This window comes from Phallusia mammillata, chromosome 6 (genome assembly GCF_965637545.1).
Source record: "Phallusia mammillata chromosome 6, kaPhaMamm4.hap1.1, whole genome shotgun sequence".
Taxonomy (NCBI): Eukaryota; Metazoa; Chordata; class Ascidiacea; order Phlebobranchia; family Ascidiidae; genus Phallusia; species Phallusia mammillata.
Window position 1 is genome coordinate 1,600,526 of NC_137257.1, and position 20,395 is coordinate 1,620,920.

The 20,395-nt window shown below is 34.3% G+C and overlaps 1 protein-coding gene across 1 annotated transcript in view; it reads left to right on the top strand.

The window, feature by feature from the left end:
* The first annotated feature begins 522 nt into the window (after positions 1 to 522).
* LOC145232451 (ubiquitin carboxyl-terminal hydrolase 32-like) overlaps positions 523 to 20,395 on the top strand; it is a 28,731-nt gene continuing 8,858 nt past the window's right edge. Inside the window, exons 1-23 of the mRNA XM_080097075.1 lie at positions 523 to 742; positions 1,424 to 1,551; positions 2,444 to 2,549; positions 2,956 to 3,077; positions 3,878 to 4,040; positions 4,916 to 5,047; positions 6,777 to 6,884; positions 7,761 to 7,948; positions 8,844 to 9,001; positions 10,163 to 10,253; positions 11,109 to 11,229; positions 12,443 to 12,576; positions 13,156 to 13,259; positions 13,573 to 13,678; positions 14,172 to 14,277; positions 14,897 to 15,039; positions 15,828 to 15,909; positions 16,207 to 16,296; positions 16,729 to 16,881; positions 17,468 to 17,559; positions 17,982 to 18,155; positions 18,458 to 18,632; positions 19,422 to 19,573. Of these exons, the coding sequence (XP_079953201.1) occupies positions 685 to 742; positions 1,424 to 1,551; positions 2,444 to 2,549; positions 2,956 to 3,077; positions 3,878 to 4,040; positions 4,916 to 5,047; positions 6,777 to 6,884; positions 7,761 to 7,948; positions 8,844 to 9,001; positions 10,163 to 10,253; positions 11,109 to 11,229; positions 12,443 to 12,576; positions 13,156 to 13,259; positions 13,573 to 13,678; positions 14,172 to 14,277; positions 14,897 to 15,039; positions 15,828 to 15,909; positions 16,207 to 16,296; positions 16,729 to 16,881; positions 17,468 to 17,559; positions 17,982 to 18,155; positions 18,458 to 18,632; positions 19,422 to 19,573 (2,886 nt within the window). The 5' untranslated portion in view covers positions 523 to 684. The remainder of the gene's footprint in view (positions 743 to 1,423; positions 1,552 to 2,443; positions 2,550 to 2,955; positions 3,078 to 3,877; positions 4,041 to 4,915; positions 5,048 to 6,776; positions 6,885 to 7,760; positions 7,949 to 8,843; positions 9,002 to 10,162; positions 10,254 to 11,108; positions 11,230 to 12,442; positions 12,577 to 13,155; positions 13,260 to 13,572; positions 13,679 to 14,171; positions 14,278 to 14,896; positions 15,040 to 15,827; positions 15,910 to 16,206; positions 16,297 to 16,728; positions 16,882 to 17,467; positions 17,560 to 17,981; positions 18,156 to 18,457; positions 18,633 to 19,421; positions 19,574 to 20,395) is intronic.

The following is a 20,395-nucleotide window of genomic DNA, read 5'->3' on the forward strand; positions in this document are numbered from 1 at the left end:
ACTCAACAGGCAACAAACGCTAGAGAAAGCAGACCAGAAAGCACTTTTCCATCTTGTTTATTCAGACATTTTGCACAAATTTCTTAAGAACATAATGTCATGAGTTGTAGATTAAGCAGATATGACATGCGAACTTTTTAACATGTAGGAAACACATGTCTAAAATTATTTATATTAAATGTGAAATTACTGCATTTAAATTACTTGACTGACAAAGCTTCATTGTAATTTATACTTTGTTTGTTAGATTGGTAGAAAACAAAAGAGTTATTTTTTATTCCCTGCAGCAGAATTTACCCAAAACAATTATCATTAATACACCATGTTATCAGTGTTAATGTAGGTCACACAAAAAACAAAGTATGCTCAAACCATGGTGTACAAAAATACATGAAATATATCTCAAAAAATGTTGGTGTGCAATTTTGGTTGTTCAAATATTTTATCCTTACGTTACAAACCTCATTTCCACAATTTTTTGAGTGTGTTAAATTGTACAACTTCCTTACTAGTCAGTAGTCACTATTGTTTACCTTACAGAGCACAATTATTTAAAAAAAAAGAAATTCTATAATAGACAAATGTGAGATGATTGATTGAATACTTAAACAAGATTGTCCTAGTTCAGATTTGTAGTGGAATTTATTCAACAAAAGTAGGATTTAACCCAAATCCTTGATAAAAATGGGAGCCAGAGAATCAAGAGCTTCTATTTTGTCGTATGATGAAGCAGCTAAAAGAGGTTGGGATTGAAATGTTGTGCTTTTCTATGTTTTCTTTAGTCATTACTATGATGCATCAATTTGGCTATGTTGGTTTAAAACAAAACTGCTAAACCGGCAATTTTGACAAATAAGTCTTGCCAAATTAACTGTATCATGTGTGCATGCAAGTTGTTCGCTACAGCATTTTGGTCACATAATTTTTTCTGCCCCACAGACTGAAGCGTAACCACCCCACAGAGAATTATGTAGACTGAATGAAAATCCTTCACAAAGTGTATTGTAAAGTTTGATACATTGTGTGCCACATAGTTTGGTTTAAAATAAGTTTTGCACTTTAAAGTTGTTTGTGTGAAAATTTCTATTGAATCACAACAAGTTTGTTCGTCTAAAACTAAATTTTGTAAAAAATGCTTATTGGGCTGAATTAGTTTGAACTGTACCTTTAACACATCACTAGTTGTATTTACACTGCAACAGTAATTTCTTATGTAGTGGTTGTTACTATCATTGTAATTTCAAAATTAAATTATGCATTTTATGCAAAGTCAAATAAAGTAGTAAATAGGTAATCAACTTATTAAGTAGACTCATTTTTTTTAACAAAAAATAAATTAGTTTTTGACATGTTTTCATTGATCGAAAGCATTTGCTAGAGTTTTTTTCCTTCACAAGTTTTTTATCACCTGTTTTCCTTTCAGTTACTGACACAGAGCTGAAAAGAATCCAGGCTGCATACAAACGAGCATGCGGCTACGCTGGGGTTATGAGGGAACTTGTTTTTGTTCGTGATGTGCTCGGAGAAAGTGTGCCACAAAAATTAGCTCAGGTGTGTCTTTTCTTTACAACAGCAGCTATTTACACTTTCCTTTTGTCTGTCGAATATACCATTTTTAGGCAATAACACAGAAACTGCAGTTATACACATGTGTAATAAGGAATATAATGACCCAAATAGATGCAAAAACTAATAGATGCAAAAACTAATAGATGCAAAAACTGTTTGACTGTTTTGGCAAATGCTCATGCCACTATCAGTGATATGAGGCTACATCAGTTGTTAGGCTTAAAACCGATCTGTGTATAGTGTTGCATAGTTATACATAGTGGGTAACAAAGACTGGGATTTAAATCCAACTGAATACAGTACATATACACATTTAGTACTGAAATTTTATTGTACATTTACTCAAATGACCCCATCTTTATGTGACCTAATTAAACTGTCCTAATTTGTTCATTATTATATGTAACATAGAATAATGCAGGGGTTGGCAACCCCTGGTGGTTTTTCATGGCGCGCCAAACGATTTTCCTGTTTATGTTGAAGTAACAAATAAACCTGTTACACTGCTTGTTTATAGTTTTTATCATGCCATTGTCTTAAAATTCAACCTTACATGTACAAAACACTCTGCTATCTCTTTATTATTGATATCTGCTGGCACGAACCACTATTATTTAGAAAAACGTTAGCACGCGAGGTCATTAGCCATGGAAATAACAAGTAAATTGGCACGCGTCGCCTAAAAGGTTGCCAACCCCTGGAATAATGTATTTCAAACACCCAATGTGGTGTTTAGTTAAATTAGACATAAGCCTGTTTGTTGTTGAAAGCCTTTCTGTAGTTTAACTGTTACATTATACCTTCATACATAAGATTCTAATTCTATTGTGTTATTTATTGTGATGTCATTAACACATGACTAATTTGTTTGTAGAGGATATTTGCTGTTATGTCAACGAGCAGTCGAGGTCTGACGTTTCGCGATTTGCTTGTAACACTTGTTCTTCTGACAAGGGGAAGATCTGAGGAAAGACTTAAACGTATGTAGAATCTTTGTGCTATAAATTGTAGTGCTCATACCAACCTTTTCATTTTGCTCTACATGTGGCAATGTTTCGTAAACAAACATTTTTGAAATGCACCTACCAGCATTTGTCAGTTACTTTTTAACAATAATACAAAACAATGGATTAAATGCCAGTATAACTTGTATGTAAACTGTGTGCAATTAGTTACTGTAATTCAAACATAATACAAGACTTAGATAAAGGCTAATTAATCCACTAAAATGCCTGAAATGCCACTTTTATGAAAAAAATCACAAAAATGTGATTGGTTTATTTGCTAATTGGCAACACACAACAACAACCATGTTAATATTTAACATTGCTGCGTTATCTAAGGACATTTTTAGCAGAATGTTTAAACAAAATCTTTAATTTTCAGTTGTCTTTGCGGTGTACTGTGATGAGAATGGAGCTTACGTTACCAGCCAAAGTATGTCGAACATGGTATCTGCCTGCGAGAAGACGGCTTTGCCTTATGAAGCATTCAAACTTTTTAAACTTGTAAGTTGGGTTTGGCTTCATATTTATCTTGTCGTAAGTTATGTTTTTTGCCACTGTAACATCATCGTTAGTTTACATAAATTACTATCATCTAGACCAGCGGTTTCCAACCTTAATGGTGCCATGAACCCTTGATAACACTTTCCAAGTTGCGTTGACCCCAAGGATAAAATTTGTAGGCTATATATATATTAAAATTGACTTTTAAATATCCAAAAAATTAACCCTAACTATACTCATGGGCTGTCTGACGTTTTACAAGTTATATTTTAGTTTAGGTGACTTTGATAAATTAAAGACTAGTGTTATCATAGAGCACTAATGTATAAATGTTCTATGGTGATATTAGTACCATGAGAATACAATACAAGATAGCAGGTGCTGATTTGGTGATTATATATTGAAAATGCAGTATTATTACATAATACAAGGCAATAATCAGCATTTTTGTGAGAACAATTAAGTCTTTGAAAATTAAAGATCCACCCAAGCTGTAATTACTAGTGTAGATACTAGCGGGAAGAAAGGAATTTTGTATTTGTTAAATGCGATTTAGACCAAAATGCCTTTGCTTCATGGCCTAAACGTGACCCCAGGCAAATTGTCAGTCGACCCCAGTTGGGAACCGCTGATCTAGACAGTATAAAAAAATGACCGTAAAATACTTTTTAATATTCTAGTTTCTGTTTTTTCAAAGTGTTTGAGCCCAATTGTTGGTAAAAGTTCCATGAGTCTGAATTAACAAAACTGTTTGTTATTAGTTGGTTTCCAGTTGCATTATATGGAACTTTTTATTTCAGAATGATCGAGTACCATACGACCAGTTCCGCAAATGGATTATGGAATATCCTTCCATCACATCGGTCACTAGGTGGCTTGCAAACTCAAGTGGAGTAGTCGTCAGTCTCACAGATCACACGGAAATGCCAAACTTTTATCAGACCTTGGCTGGAGTTACTCACTGTAAGTTACATGACAATTACCTAACCTACATAATTACACTTGAATAAACAATACAAAGGGTAAGACATGCCAAGCTATAGTTGATGCACCTACTGTGACAGATTGCTTAATTTTGAATGCTACATTCTGTCAAAACAACAAACAGAAAAAAGCATGCATGCTAACATGCTATGTCAATTTAGTTTGTTACTCCTTAAAATTTGATCAAGAATTCTGTCTTCGCTTTTAGAGCCCAGTGGTTTTAACCGATTGGTAATCACACTAAAGGGATGATTTGTCATTTTTGCAGGGGATAATTGCATTTTGTTTTGTTTTAATTTACCTTTTGTGATGTCATATTGTATCATTAAAGTTTTTAAAAGGGGTACATGAAATTTGTTCGGTTGTTCTTAGAGGTAGTAATAATAAAAAGGTTGAGAACCACTGATCTCGACAATGCATTTGCATATTTTATTACCAGTAGCACATGAGAACAAACAATAAGCGTTCACAATAACCAAAATTGCCCTGTGCAAGTTTTAATAAGAAAACTCTAATGTAAATGAACAGAATGAACAAGTATATATTTGTATAGAACAGCTGATTAAACAAACTATCCACCCTTGGTCTGAACCAGTGGTGTCCAAACTTTTTCGGTCCGCGACCAAATACTTACCTAGATCTAAACAGACTGCTGCTGCTGCTGTTGTTGTCATAAAAGACATTTACAAAATAAGTTCTGTATTTATGTTGGCTTTTACTAAATCTCATGACATCAGTATGGGTGTAATAATAGATTTTGTTGTTTAAAAAGAATTTGACCTATTTACTAAAACCCATTGATGTGGTTAATTTTTTGACCACCTGGTTAATAAATAACTTGATCTTTTTATCAGTGGAAGAATCCGACATTACTGAGCTGGAAAAACGATACTGGCAGTTGAAATCACAATCGAAGACTGGCCGTTTTGACCTTGCTACCTTCAAAGGCTTTGTGTGTCCGCCGTTACCTGAATGTCTTGTTCAAGGTCAGAAAAATAATGATATTGCTGAATTGTTTACTGGTTCAATGTGCTGAATTTTGGGTGCAAATTAAACCTAGTCTGTTTTGTTGTTAAATTTGGCACAAATCATTTTAGTGGTCTTTTTAAACTTTTAAGGCCATGTTCAAAAAAATATCTGAAAAAGTTTTTCACAAATAGCATTGTTGTGTAAAAAAGTTAACATGTCTTTAGCTTCAATTCCATAATTTGTGCAAAATCCCAACAACAATTCAGACCTGCCAGTGAACAACAAATGAAAAAGTCTCAAATATATACTTGTGTTAAACTATTAAGGCTAAGTTTAATGATATACCTGAAAAAGTGTTTCATTGATTGTATTGTTGTTTGAAAAATATCACTCTAATGGGCCTAGCGTACCATAAATTCCATAAAATGTACAAAATCCCAGAAAAATTTCAGTGCTTCTACTGAATAAAAATGCACAAATGAAATTATATTCCTGTGTTTATGAATTCATGAGAACTCAACTTCTAAGTAAGAGAACCAAAGGCTTTGTGTTGTCACAGTAACATACAGCCACATATTGCTTGAGATTTCAAACTTCACAATTGGGCAGATTTACTACCCTGACTTAAAGTTAATGGGCACCAATGTTGTAATTTCATATTTTTACTGCATAATTACCTTTCTCCTGCTGTATGTAATTGTATATCCAGTCTAGAAGTTTATGACCAGTCTACTACTCATATTTATAATTCCCATAATATTTAGCTTTCTGTTTTAAATGTGCCTAATATATAGCATTAATATTAAGTCCAAGTATCTAGTTTTATTGTTTTAATAGTCCAAATTTATCATAATTTGACCACATTAGTCACCAATGTAGGCGGAATTAACAAAGACAGTTTTCATGGAAAGTATGTTTTGTTTATAATGGCATTGTCAGTTCCTGTATCACGTAATTAATGACTGATTACCAAATTAAAAACAACAAATGTAAGGGATGTGTAATTTCATTGAGCTAAAATAGCCACTTATGAGAATAATGATTAATTTGTCTTTAACATAAAACAAGATGTTTTTTGCCTTTAATCGAAAGACAATGTTTGCAATAACGAATAAACTGTTACAATATATAAGCTATTGCTGCTGGGCATAATATCAAGTTTATAGAGCTCTTCTGGCAATTATATTTTTTTTCATCCAGTGTTATTTACCCTGATGAAGGCGACCTGTATAGGACGTCGAAATGTTGGAATAAAAAATGCAATTGCCAGAAAAGCTCTAAAATTTAATCTTTCAAAATTACGGTTAAAATCATAAAAAATATGGTACAAATAACAGATACTTTTCTGTTTGAGTATTTCATGATTGCGAAATAAGTTAAGCATAATCTGAAATCTCACATGGTTAGAAATGGTGAGATGATGACTAATAATAAGTAGCAAAAATAAGTGTGGGTGTTAATACATCTAAACAATTTTCCACAACATGCTTTAAATCCTGTACCACCGTGATCATTTTGGTCTTATTTATCCCACTATTAAATACGGTATTTTTGACTTAAAAGCCACTTTAACTTGCTATTTTACATGGGGTAGCTATAGTTAAAAGAGTGTAAGTAAATGTCTACTCCACCTGTAGTTCTGTTCTATTTATTTCCTTTTATTGACAATATTAGTGCTATTAAGTACAATAAAGAACATAATGTGCTCTTAATATACCTTTGCTTAAAAGTGGTGTGTTTTTGCAGGACTCTTTAATGCATTTGATGAAAACAAAGATGGTCATATTGACTTTAAGGAAATATCATGTGGTGTATCAGCGTGTTGCAGAGGTCCTTCTGCTGAAAGACAAAAATGTAAGTTTAGGAAATCAATAAGATAATATATATATCCAGTAGAAAGGCAAAATTTTAATGGTTATAACAGTGGTGGGGTTCAGTCGGTTCGCATCGGTTCTATAGAACCGTTTCACGAAATTTTTGAGATCAGCGAACCAGTAAGCATTACTGGTTACTGTCAATGGACTTTTTGTAACAGAACCGGCTGAAAAAAAGACTTTTGTGATAAAACAGGTTGACAAAAAATTTGAATCCCATCACTGGTTATAAACAAACTACAAGATTTTTGGCTGAGGTAATGCCAATAATCACAAGACTAGAAATTATCTTCAAACTTCAACAGCCAGAGAATATTGCACCATGTGACTTTGGAGACGCTATGCCAAATAACTTTTTTCATTTGCTTGCCAATATTTATTCATGGGGTGTACTTTCAGTTTAGTAAGGTTGTCTGTAGTAGGTAGCCCCCATACATACAACATTTGATTTAAACACCATAAATAATTCAAGAGCTATCCATACTGTTTGTCCTTCAATGCAGGGAATTCCCCTTTGTTCCATAAATTGTGACTTGTGAGAATGAATAGACAAAAAAGCTCAAATGTACAATCAATTGCATTCAGTTTACCAAAAATTAAAACACTCATAGCCATGTAAAGTCTCAAAAACGCTGACCTTACATTTTTAAATTAAATGGTTATGCAGTACAAAGTTTTAAAATAGTTACATTGTATTAACTAGTTGGATTAAATTAATTCTAAATTTCTAATTAGGAGGAGATATTTTAGTCATCAGTTTCACAGGCTTTGTAACGGTTTATATGTTCACATCTGTTAAATTTTGTCTTCTTGTTTAGCTTTATTCATTAAATAATCATTTATTGGTACTTTGCAGTTTGCTTCAAGATATTTGATCTTGATCGTGACAATGTCCTTAACGAATCAGAAGTCCAAGCCATGGCCAATGCCCTTCTTCAAGTGAAAGACATTAATATCATTCAGACCAGCTTCTCGAATGGAAATTCAGCTCAAGAAAAGATCACGGACGTCATTAAACGACTTTCAGCTCATTCTGGATCCAAGGTGGATATGGCTTAAATAATAAATGATGAAAAGCATGATCATCGATTATTTTCATGTTTATAATTTGATTGTCTGTTTCGATTAAAAACATCTGCCAGAAATGTTCTTATAGTAACTGCATCTTACTCTAGGCTTTATGGTTTTATTGCGAAAGAAATTTTTATTTTCTATTTTGTTGTGTGAAAAGAATAATATTACATATAATTATAATATTATGCTCCTAATATTACAGCTATGTCGGTTACTTTTGATCAAATTGTTTGGACAACTTTTGTAAAATTGATGTGTTTTTAAACAAGACCTTATAAAACTTCAAAAACGAATAAAAAATTGTTTTTTCACAAAATTGACCCAAACGACTCTTGTTAATTTATGCCACCATTGTTTTGTATACAACCTTAGTTTACATGTTTACATTGTAAAACATTGAGCACCATGAACAAATAGAAAAATCATTTGTTTTATTTCATCTTGTGTTTATATGTTAATGAAGTAAAATTTATTTTTTGAAAGCAGGTTTATACAACCTGCAGCCCACAGGCCAAATTTGGCTCATTGGTTAAAGAATGTGCTGCCACTAGAAGTGGGGATTTTAAAAAAAAAATTACAATTTTTTTTCAAACTTGACTCTTACCTCAATATAAGTTTGATAACAAAGTAAAGTTAATTTGTGTTATATGAAGGCCTGTGACCTAATCATGTTGGTTGTACATAAAGCTTACACACTTCTGTTATACACAACTAGCTAAGAATTGAACAGTTTAACATCAGTGAAAATAGCACAGTAAATATACAGTTTTGTTTACAATGGGAACTGATGTATGTGGATCCACAATATATACAATCCAATGTTTGTTGACATATAGACTTAACAAAAATACATATTATACTAAAGGGTTCGGTGACTCTTGAGGAATACCAATTGTGGAGCCTTGATGACCCATTGCCCGAAAACTTGTTAAAGGTTGTCATCGAAATTTGTCACATCATTCTTGGACTCCAACCATTAAGTCCACAGGAGGAAGGAGCCATTGTAAAGGGGTGGATGAAAAGGTTAGGATGAAAATAATGAGCTTGTTCGTACTTTTTGGGTAAAATGTCTGTTAAAGATTTTATTTACACATAAACTGTTGCTGCCAGGTATAAAATATCTTGAATAAATGGATTTTAGTTCATAATTTTAATGGTGAAAATAATGGTCCAAATAAAGCATGACACTTTTTACGTCTATTTGGGCCATTATTTTTACCATTAAATAACACTCTTCTGGCAAATGTATGGTTTTTATCGACATTTGAATGTCCTATTCAGATTGTTTTTATCAGGGTGAGTTTTACTTTTGAATTATTATTACCCCAGCAAAGGTTCTTTTGGTTAAAACAATGCATTTGCCCCCCCCCCCCCCCCCAAAAAAAATTTATTTTATCTACACTATGTGACACACGCTTTGGTTTATAAAGTTGGTGAATATGTGTTGTGCGTTGCAAATGTTAATATGTGATTATATTCTCTTTATTTTCTCAGCACATTCATATGTTAAGTTTAAGATCATTATTGAATCATATATGTTACATAGATTCTGTCCAAACCTGGTTGACAATTACCAGGTTGCATTAAAGGAATTTGCTGTGTCCTAGATTTTTAGGGCTGAATTGACATAAATGGCTACAGCCACTGCGTAGGCTGTTTTTGTGACACTGAGTGTAATGTTGACAGGCTGAATCATTTTACACAAAGTCAACATTAAAAGTGCACATTTTTAGCACCAAATGAAGCAAAAACTGTTGTTCTGTTACAACTTGGCATTACCACAGCAACATGTAATATATTTATTTACATATTACGAATAATGGTGAAAAGGATTTATTTGGCTTATTCTAATACAAACCTATGTGCTGTTCTGCTTTACTTGTGTATATCATTGACATGCCTTCATGTTTTAACTATATGATATGGATCTTTTGGGGTTAGGGTGAGGTTTAAAAAATTATGTCCAAAATCTTCTTACGTTTAATTTGGTTCATAACGCTGTCACTGTCTAAATGCTAATTTAAATAACTGTACGTTTTGTCCATCTCATAAACTTTGTCTGATGCGAGTTCCTATGTAAGTAGTCTTACCTATAATTTGGCCTGCTACCATTTAACACAGGTTAAGAATAACTGGTTTAGATCGTAACTATAAAAATTACAAACCAAATATTTTTTGTTACAGAGCATGCAGTACAGGGTATAAACCTGGTGAAACTTGGTTCCTTATATCAGGAAAATGGTGGAATCAGTGGAAGAAACATACACAATATAATGTAATTAATATACTATTACACATAATGTTAGTTGTTAAATTAATTTAATTAGCATTTATCTTGGTTGTAAATGTAAAATATTCTTTACTCTATAGTTAAATGTGGAAGTGTGTTTGCCAATGTAAATGTATATTAGGGACAATTAAGTTTCTTAAGCTTATAGACCAATGATTCTTAAAGGATGCCCTGGAAGGTTGCCAGGTGCATTTAAATACAATTAAGAAGTTATATACTTTATATGATAGGATCGTTAAAGTTAATGACAGAGTTTCTTTATTACTGGTGCACCCCAAAATATTTAGTGATTTTGTAGGTTTGCCTTGAGGTAAATTTTTATTAGAAGTACTGCTTTGATCAAGTTACTTTACACAACCCAAGCAAAACATGTTTAATAGTTAATATTTATTTAATGAACGAATACAGCTCTAAACACAGTAAACCTCTGACAAATGATTTGTAATGTGGTAAAGCATTAGCTCAGTGGTTCTCAAACTTTTTTTTATTGCGACGCCCCTGGAAAAGTTTTCTGGTCTTGCGACGCACCAGCAAATTTAATTGATAAGAAAACTTGTTATTAAAGTTGTGTTTATTGACACAACAACACAAAGCCACGAAACGGAACTATTCTGCGACGCCCCTGGAAAATTGAAACGACGCACCAGGGCGTGGCGACGCACAGTTTGAGAACTACTGCATTAGCTGATTGACATCGGTTAATCCGGATCTTCATCTAATTCGGATTTTTTTTGTCCAAATGGGTCCCAAGGGTTTAACTGTCCTTGCTTAATAATAAACGTATTGTTTGCACAAAAGTTTGCTGAAACACTTTTACTATACTGTACTTTAATGTTGCAGCCATCGTTCAATAACTCCAGCTCTGACTTGGAGTCTTACAACGGAATGAGTGAATCATCTTCGTGCGACACAATTGCATCTGTTCAGAGCACTGCAAGCTCAGAAAATATCAGTAGCGGAGGTGAATGCACTTGAATGATTTTCATACCACTGTCTACCATGGCTTTTACTTTTTTAACAAATTCGTTATTAAACTGTTGTAATGCTAAACAAAATAATTGTTTTTTTTTAAGAACTTCTTAGACAACTAGTATTTTATTTAGCATTACACCATGTGAAAGACAAATTTGTTAATTATGCAAACTAGCAGATAAAACAGTCGCTCGCGATCACTGTTGCTGTTGTGCAGAAAATTATGGTTAATTACATAATCCATATAACTGCATAAGAAGCGTAAATTACAACTGCAGCCATTTGTTGGATAATTGTCTAGTTCAGTGGTTCTTAACCTTTTTGGTGTGGTTTCCCACTAAAGTCAACCACCAACTTCGAATTTCCCCCTCTGTTATTTTTATAAAGTGTTTTGTGCCCTACGTTAAAAATAAATTATTCTTTAAATGAAATAATTTTGTGAAGCGATTTGGTCCATAGACCCTAAAGGTATTGGCCTACTGCAATATTATTTTGTTTAAATTGTGCCATTGCGAGAGAGTAAAACTTTTTAGAAGTCTCCTCTGCTTACGTTAGTCATGTATTGCATCACAATCAACAAAGGAAAGGCTTTTATTCACGCACAATAGCAAAGTCATTGATACTCTAGTCTTGTCTGTGATGTAACAAACGGCCTTTAGATTTGTTTAAAGTGTCTTGTAAACCCTGGTGAAATTAATCTTACATGTTGTTGCGGCTTTCAACAGTTAATTCAAAGCCAGATTCGACCCGCGGACCCGAGTTTGGTTACCTGAATTACATAATTTCCCTCGGAAAACATGAAATTTCCCACCGGTTAAGAACCACTGGTCTAGTTAATAGCATAACCTGGTTAATTGCATAAATAAGTCAAGTAAATTGGTCAAGTGGGCCACACTCATGTATGTAGAATTCTAAGCAATAACTTTTGAATGTATTACACACCTGCACTGATGATGACAACAGAGATTGTCGAAACGATGTTCTATATACACCAGTACCTTGGCAGTAATGTTTATGATTAAATTACTTTTCAAGTCCGTGTATAGTGTTCCCAACTTCTGAATGAATTTTTAATTTACTATTGCATAATCTCTCTTGGCTGAGAAACCCTGCAATAGCAGTTTTCAAAAATGTCACACGTTTTCTGTGAATACGGTGTCCAAGGTGTACTTGATGTTTAACTTTACAAACAAATTTTTTAGCAACAAAAAGCAACCATCGATTTCCAGGCAAAGCTCAGCGCTTATCGAAAACCTCAACGGCTTCGAATACTTCAGTAAATTCTCCACCGGGGCCGATTAATAACTCCGATATTCTTGCTGAAGAACATTTAAAGGTTGGTTTAAATTGTTTTCACCAGAAGTTAACATAGATTAATAATATGTGATCATAAAGATATATAAGACATAAAGTTGCTAATTAGAACTTAGGTGTTATAAAATTGTAATTGAGAAAAAGTAAAAATGGAAAATATATTTTTTGGTTGATCCAAAGGGTTGGCTTTGGGTAGTAAAATATATTGCTATGGTCTCAGCTAACATATATGTGTACATTATTGTGGCATAGCTTTTTGTTTTGTATGTTTGATTATTGCTTGTTTTGTTCCCAAAAAGCTTGTTTTTACTGAATAGGCTTGTTTAAACTTTAAAAATCATGCACTAAGTCCTAAGATTTTAATTACTTCCATTACAAGATTGTAACCTTTTAATGTTTGGCCCATAAAAAATTCTCATATCGATCTTCATATCGGTTTGTTCGCTTTTTTATTGTTCGGTTCCAAAACAGCTTGTTTTTACTGAATAGGTTTAAACTTTATAATCATGCATTACAAACCAAGACTTTAATTACTTGCATTATGAGATTGTTACTTTTTAATGTTTGGCCCAAAATTTCATTTGGTAAATGTTATGCTCAGGTTGGGACTTTAACAGACGAAGGAGGGAGAGTAAAAAATAATCTCACACGAGGAGTTGATTATGAAATCCTTCCCGAACCAGTTTGGAAGGCTTTGTTCCATTGGTAAGTTCCACAATTTTTCCCAAAGTTTAAGATGATGTTGATTTGTGTTTGCATGCAAAATTACTTTTTGTATTTACTTAAATGATAGTACACTAGGCCCATTGAAGGCAAAGAATCATCAAATCTGGCCTGTGGTGGGATTCGAACCCATGACATCCACGAGTCTTTTTACTTTAAATTTTTTACTTTTTAAACTCATTTCAATTTGCTTCGAATTTGTAAATTCACTTTTTAAGAATGTAACAAACAACTGGATTGAAAACACAACTTTTGATCTGTTAAAAACTTATTATTCCTTTACATAATCTTACAGGTACGGAGGTTCGCCGAGTCTTCCTCGCATTGTACCGGCTCCGAATGCTGATGAAAAACCTTGGTTGGAAATTTTCCGACTCCATGTTGTGTTGCTCAGACATCAGGTAATGTGAGAAGATATTGGCTAATGAAAAAAAAACAAAATTAAACCAGCCAAAACAAATATATTGTCCCATATAGTTTAAAATACAACAACCTATTTTAACAAACCAATAAAAAATTATCCATACGGTCATCAATTATAAAGAAAACACACTGCTTTTAATATATTAGGACTGAAATTATAATGCCACCCATAACATCTAGGAATAGAACACTGGTTTCAAATGCAGTGGGAACTTTTGAACTAGTCTATAACAAAGTTTTAACCAATGAAATGTTTTGCTTGAACGTTTGGATTATGCATTTTTGCCCCAGAATAACTATCATTTGCAACTTCACTTGTTAAATGTCTATATGGGCCAATATATTTGTGTACAGAACCATTTCCGGCGAGGTGATTGTTTTAATGCTATTGTGTCGCTATGTTGTCTTTCACCAAGCGCAATAAAATAAACTCGAAGAACAGTTCCTAAAATCAAACTTGTGTTGATTCAGATTCCATCAACTCCCCAAGTCCCACAAAATCCCCTTACATCTGGTCCCACGGGTTCAGTTTCCACACCAATGGGAGTTTTAAGGCACTCCCTCAACTATGTTATGGGTAAGTTATATTTCGCAGCCTAACAGGTTTATTGCTGGAAACATGATATCAAAGTATAGTCTTTGATTTTGGTGTACAATAAGTTATCAAGTCAGGTCAAATTTTATTTGCATTGTCACTTCATCCAATTTTCATTGTTGAACGGTTACCTAAAACAGCAAGGACGGCGAAAAAACATGGTTTATCGAGTTGACACGTTATTTGACTAACGATTGAGTTCTGCACTCTGGATATGTTCTACTGTAGGTTCGCATATGATGCATAAAGTGTCAGTTTTTCTCTGCATTTTAAAGAAAACATTTGGGCCGAATGTGGCAATTACATAAAATTGACTTTTTACTGATCTAAAATTGAATGATAAAAAAACTTTTTATTCGCTTTGTAAAATAACATTTTGAAACTTACTCTTTGTGTCTGAAACTCCTACTTAAAACCACTGACCAACGACTTGCTAAAGAAAAAAATTATTGACTTTAGTAAAAATACCCTAGTACAATTCATTTGGATGTCCCAACACTTCGATTGTTCTGGGAAATTTACTTTTATCCAATTAAAATTACAAGAAATTCACATAAACCTTGAAAACCTTCATATCATTCCCTCTTTATATTTACAACAGGAAGCTCAAATACCCCGAAACGTCACGTGATGCATCGAGCAACGTTCAGTCGTCGCCACACGGTGGGGCAAGTGAGCTTGTTTCTTTCCAACCGACTGAGAATCCCGATTGACAACATGAGATTGTGGCATTTACTCGACGAGGTAAACTATGTCAACCTTTCAATTTCTCCACATATATACAAAGTGTTGCTGTCAGGCATAATATATTAACAAATATGTAGCTCTTACAGCAGTTTTTATGAGCACATATATGGCATTATTCTGATGAAGGTGTCTCGTATGAGAGTATCGAAACGTCGGCTTGTTTATGATAAAAACTGGTGGAAGAACTGCATGTTTGTTAATATATACATTGTTTAATACCCTAAAATTATTTTAAGTTTCAACAATATTTTTTAATCTCGGGCCTTTGTACTTGTAAGTGTAGGAAAAAATTTACAGATCCTGAATTTGTGTTGATTTTCTCACCACATTTTTCATCCGTTTTCTTCTGTGATGTGACGTTAAACAAATTTAACCTCGACTATTTGTATAATGAGTGGGGTTGTGTACAAAAAGCCTAACGCAAATTTGAACTACTGGGTTACCGTGACAAAAAGTATTACAAGATTATTTTTTTGTTTTTTGATGTTTGCTGCAAAGTGAACATAGTTGCTTCCAGTGTTTTTTTAAGGTGTTTTGGTCCAGCGGTTTCCCAAAATTTGGACTTGCAATTCGTTTAAGCAAATATGGCTATTTTTTGGTATTTAAATGAAACACTTGCGGTCTCTTAAAACTACTTAGCGGTCACCCAAACCAAACCTTAAAAAAAACCTGGTTGCTTCACTAGTTTGCAGTATGGAGCACTTTTTGGTCATTCTTTAGCCTTAACAGTTCGTTGTTAATCAACTATTTCACGTAGATTTCTAATCTCATGAATTTGTTTGCAGAACAATGCAAATTTGCTGGAGGACGAAACGGTGAAACTTGAAATACTTAATATTAGCAACAACGCTCAGATATTATTAGAAGGTACGTCATACATTTGTCACCTGATTTCACTTCTTCCATCAGGTGGCAGTGTGGAGTAACATTGCTTTACATATAGTTTAATATGAAAACGTTTTTTTGGCGTTGTAAATAGTTAGTAACACAACTCTTGTATGCTTTCACATTTTTTGTTCTATTGGTAGTCGATTTTTCGTTGTTTTTACATTCCAATCTATTTACAAAATATGGAAACATGTTTCCGAAAATGCAAAGATATTCACAATAAAATTTTGTATCGTCAATTCCTTATTCAAATAGAATCAATTTGTTTACTTTCAGTTCGTAACGTGGACATGAGTTGGCCCGAAGAATTGTCTCAAATCGCAAGAAACCATAAACAGAAAATCAAGGGACAGGAAGGAAGCAAAGGTGATTACCTTGTTATTACATTTACTCGCATTACAACGGAGCTAGCTGCTAAAAATCTATACAGATAGAGTTTTTAGTGCGAAAAATTGCAAACTGAAAAATATACAAAGCCTTGAAACATAGTCAGTTTTTGCGCCACTGTACTGAAATTTATTCACAATTGCTTTAGTCTTATACAAATGCCTTTAGTTATGTACCTATAGCAGAATTGTAAGCACGAACTTTTAAAGTCGGGTTAGGGCTTAAGTTGTAACAAAACGGGCACTTTCTACCCTGACTTGACTTCATTTGTGCCATGATCATCAGCTTTTCGGCCTAAATAAGACACTTCAAACAAAAGTTTGAAAATATTTCAGCTTCAGGCCTGCTTGCAACTCTGGTACCGAACATTATTTACTCATTTCTTTACAATATTTCAACTATTTATTCCAGTTTCGATTCTCCGCGGAACTTCGGGTCTCAGTAACCTCGGCAACACTTGCTTCATGAACTCAGGAATCCAGTGTCTGAGTAGCACTCAACCTCTTACTCAGTACTTCCTTGAGGAGAAACACTTGTACGAGTTGAACAGGACAAACCCGATAGGTATGAGTAGGAAATTTTTCGTCTCCATGTTGTGTTGTCCAGGCATCAGGTATTATAAGAAGATTTCTGTCACAAAAAAATCAAAATGAAACAATGCTAATAGGAAATTAGGAATCTAGTATTTTCTGTGGTCCATTTGAAAACTGCCAAGTGGCTAAACCAAAGGTCCATGTGCCACTGGTTGAGAAACATACACAATCCCAATAAAAACCTTATTTTATTCATAATACGAAACGGTGATGTGCCGAACCGAACGAGTTCCCGAATATTCCGTACCGAACACCCTACAAATTTCAGGCATGATTATTACCCTAGCTTGTTTTAGAACGTTTGGGGGTTACTACGTCATGCGTTTGTATGATGTAACAATGGATTGTTTTTTTGAGATAATGAAGATGACATAAAATTTAAATTAAGAAAACTTTTCGCCATCATTATCTACGATGTTACGCTAATTTTGGTCAGGTACCGAGCATAAAAAATGAGTGCTCGGTACTCATTATTAGAACACAAATTCGGTTTTGCTCTTTGTCGCATTAAAAAATGCCTAATTTACCAACTAATTCCCGTCAACTTTTGCTTCCAGGTATGAAGGGTCACATCGCCAAACGCTACTCTGATTTATCACACGAGTTGTGGAGTGGAACCAATAAAACGGTGGCACCTCTAAAACTCAGGGTAAGTTATAACAGACTTTAAAGCAGGTCTGTAACTCGTACCTAACCCTAACCCACTTACATCAGGGTTCGACAACATTTTTTGTACCGCGGAACCATTTCAAAACTGAAATTTTATCGCGGACCGGTCTTTATAAAAAGTACAAATATTTGGCAATGAAAACGCTTATATTAGTTTATCATCCCCGGGATACATGGGCAAAATGTTTTAAAGCATTTAACCTAAAAAAGTATACGGCCCGGTAACGAACTCCTCGCGGACCGGCGGTTGCCGACCACTGCTTTACATGCTAAAAAAATCATGTAAGAGAACTATCCGACCCATTTTGAAATTGAAAAATTATTTGACACTCTGGTGGTCAAATTTTCACTTTCAATCGCCATTTTTACTTTGATAAAAATGTCATGAATCATTTCCAACAGTGGACAATAAGCAAATACGCTCCGAGATTCAATGGATTCTCTCAGCACGACTCGCAAGAACTACTCGCATTTTTGTTGGACGGTTTGCACGAAGATTTAAACCGGGTTCATGAAAAACCTTATGTTGAACTGAAAGACAGCGACGGTCGCCCTGATGAAGAAGTTGCACAAGAGGTAAGGAACCGGATCTTAGAATACCGGTTCCTATCGAATCCATTTTGGGATCCGGTTCCTAACTGGATTTAAATAGACTTTTACTTTGCAAATTTAATTGGATTAATTTTAAAATGTCGGTATGAGTAAAAAAATGACAATTGTCTTACCCAAGAAACTATTTTAGGACTTTTCGTGACGTGAAATTAAAAATAGAAACTAATACTGTAGTAAAATCAAATGACAATTGTTTCGTCTAATAAACGTCTAATGATGATGGACAAAACAATAGATTGACGCCATTCATAAATTTCATTTTCCAGGCGTGGGAAAACCACCTTTCCCGCAACCAGTCGATTATAGTGGATTTATTTCACGGTCAAATCCGGTCCAAGGTCAGATGTCTGGAATGTAACTCCCTCAGCGTGACATTCGACCCCTTCACCTTTCTATCACTTCCACTTCCTATGGACAACTCCATGTACCTCGACGTTATCGGTACGTATTTTTGTTTATTATTATTTTTTTCTGTAAAATGGGGAACCGTCTGTACTTTGGTCGGACATGTTCTGCATTGTCACCCATGCATGACGTAAGAGTCTTCTTTAACTAAAATATTTCCCACATAAAGTCCCAACTACAAACGTTTTCATTTTTTTTTGTAGATTTTATTGTAAAATTTGTTTTAAGATCCGTTTCCACCTTATTTTCGCATACCCAACTGAGTTTTGTTTACCCAAATACATATTTGTGTGAGGTTACGCCCCCTAAACATGTATGATTTCGGGTTGGATGTGGGGTGGGGGGGATTTACCCAGTTTGAGAAAACAACCTCGGTCTAGTTGGCGTCCTTGGCGATGGGCGCAGTTTTAAGTGTTTTGATTGGCTGATTATTGTAGAGCTACAATGGCGTACAGGACGCAACAAAACTGTTGAAACTGCAACAATCACAATTTAACTGTAAAAAAAACTTTGGTGAAACTTGGGGCGTAACATTTATTTACGTACGTTGCAGTACTTATTATTGCATTGGTAAATTTGCGTTTGACGTTGACATTTTAGTGAATTATGCCCCTTACTAAACGGTCTTTTACAAAGAAGTGGTTAAGTTTTATATTGCTGAGCCACATAAGACAGTCTTCCTTTAATTAATATACAATATAATGCATGTGCTACTGTAATGATTTCAATCAGGCGTGGCTTGAAACTCATTGTTGCAGTTAATATAAAAATGCCAAATCTGTGCTTGTCTGTAATTCAAATTTTTGTCGAATTTCTGCTTTACAGTTATCAGATTGGACGGGAAAACCCCTATTAGATACGGTCTTCGTCTTGGAATGGACGAAACTATTCTAGAAGTTCGAAGATTGCTCGCCAACAAATGTAAACTTCCTATCGAAGCGATATTGCTTGCTGAAATCGTCGGTGCCACGATTAAGGTAAAATATTATACATAAGGGATGGGCCGAGTCGAGCCAGAACCCGAGTACTCGGTACCGAGCATCGTTGTTTTTGATGCTCGGTGCTCGGCCGAGCAGTTGCACAAACTGACCAGAGCATTAAATTTGCATATTCATTCCCTGCTAACATACGAAACTAGTGTTCAAAGGATATCCTAATAGTTCTGGGGCCTGTACAGCTGGCGTAAGGGACCTTGGAATGCTATAAGCTAGCGTTGGAAAAGTTTGTGACGTCACAATGCACCGAGCGTGTGCGGACGAGCGCCAAGCACTAACGTGCGTCGCCACACGGTGGGGCAATTGAGCTTGCTTCTTTCATTAACATAATTTTGAAACGCACATACAATAGTTGACACATAAACGTATGCGAAGTAATTACCAATACAACGTTTACACAGCTGTACATCAATAAACTGAACAGACCGACACACTAGCCAAGTGCAAGATCCAGTAAATTGCCACATGAACAAAAGCATTAATGCATGAAACCCAGGACAAGTTTACTGTTAACAGTTGGTTTATCGGTTTCGAGCGTTCAAAACTGATTAATATTGCTTTCAAAACTCCTTGATGTTTTAGTCCAATAATTTCTGTCGCCAGTTATCACTGTTCCAGTTAAAGTGGTGCATGTTATTAACATTTTTACATGTAGAACAGCGAAAACGGTTTTGACAAACTGACACAAAAATATGAAGTACAATCTAAAGTAGTAACGAAAAATATAAAGTGAAGTACAATATAAAGAATAAATATACAAACAAGAACTTTACGTTGTGTATGTTTTCTTGTTGCTCCATTGTT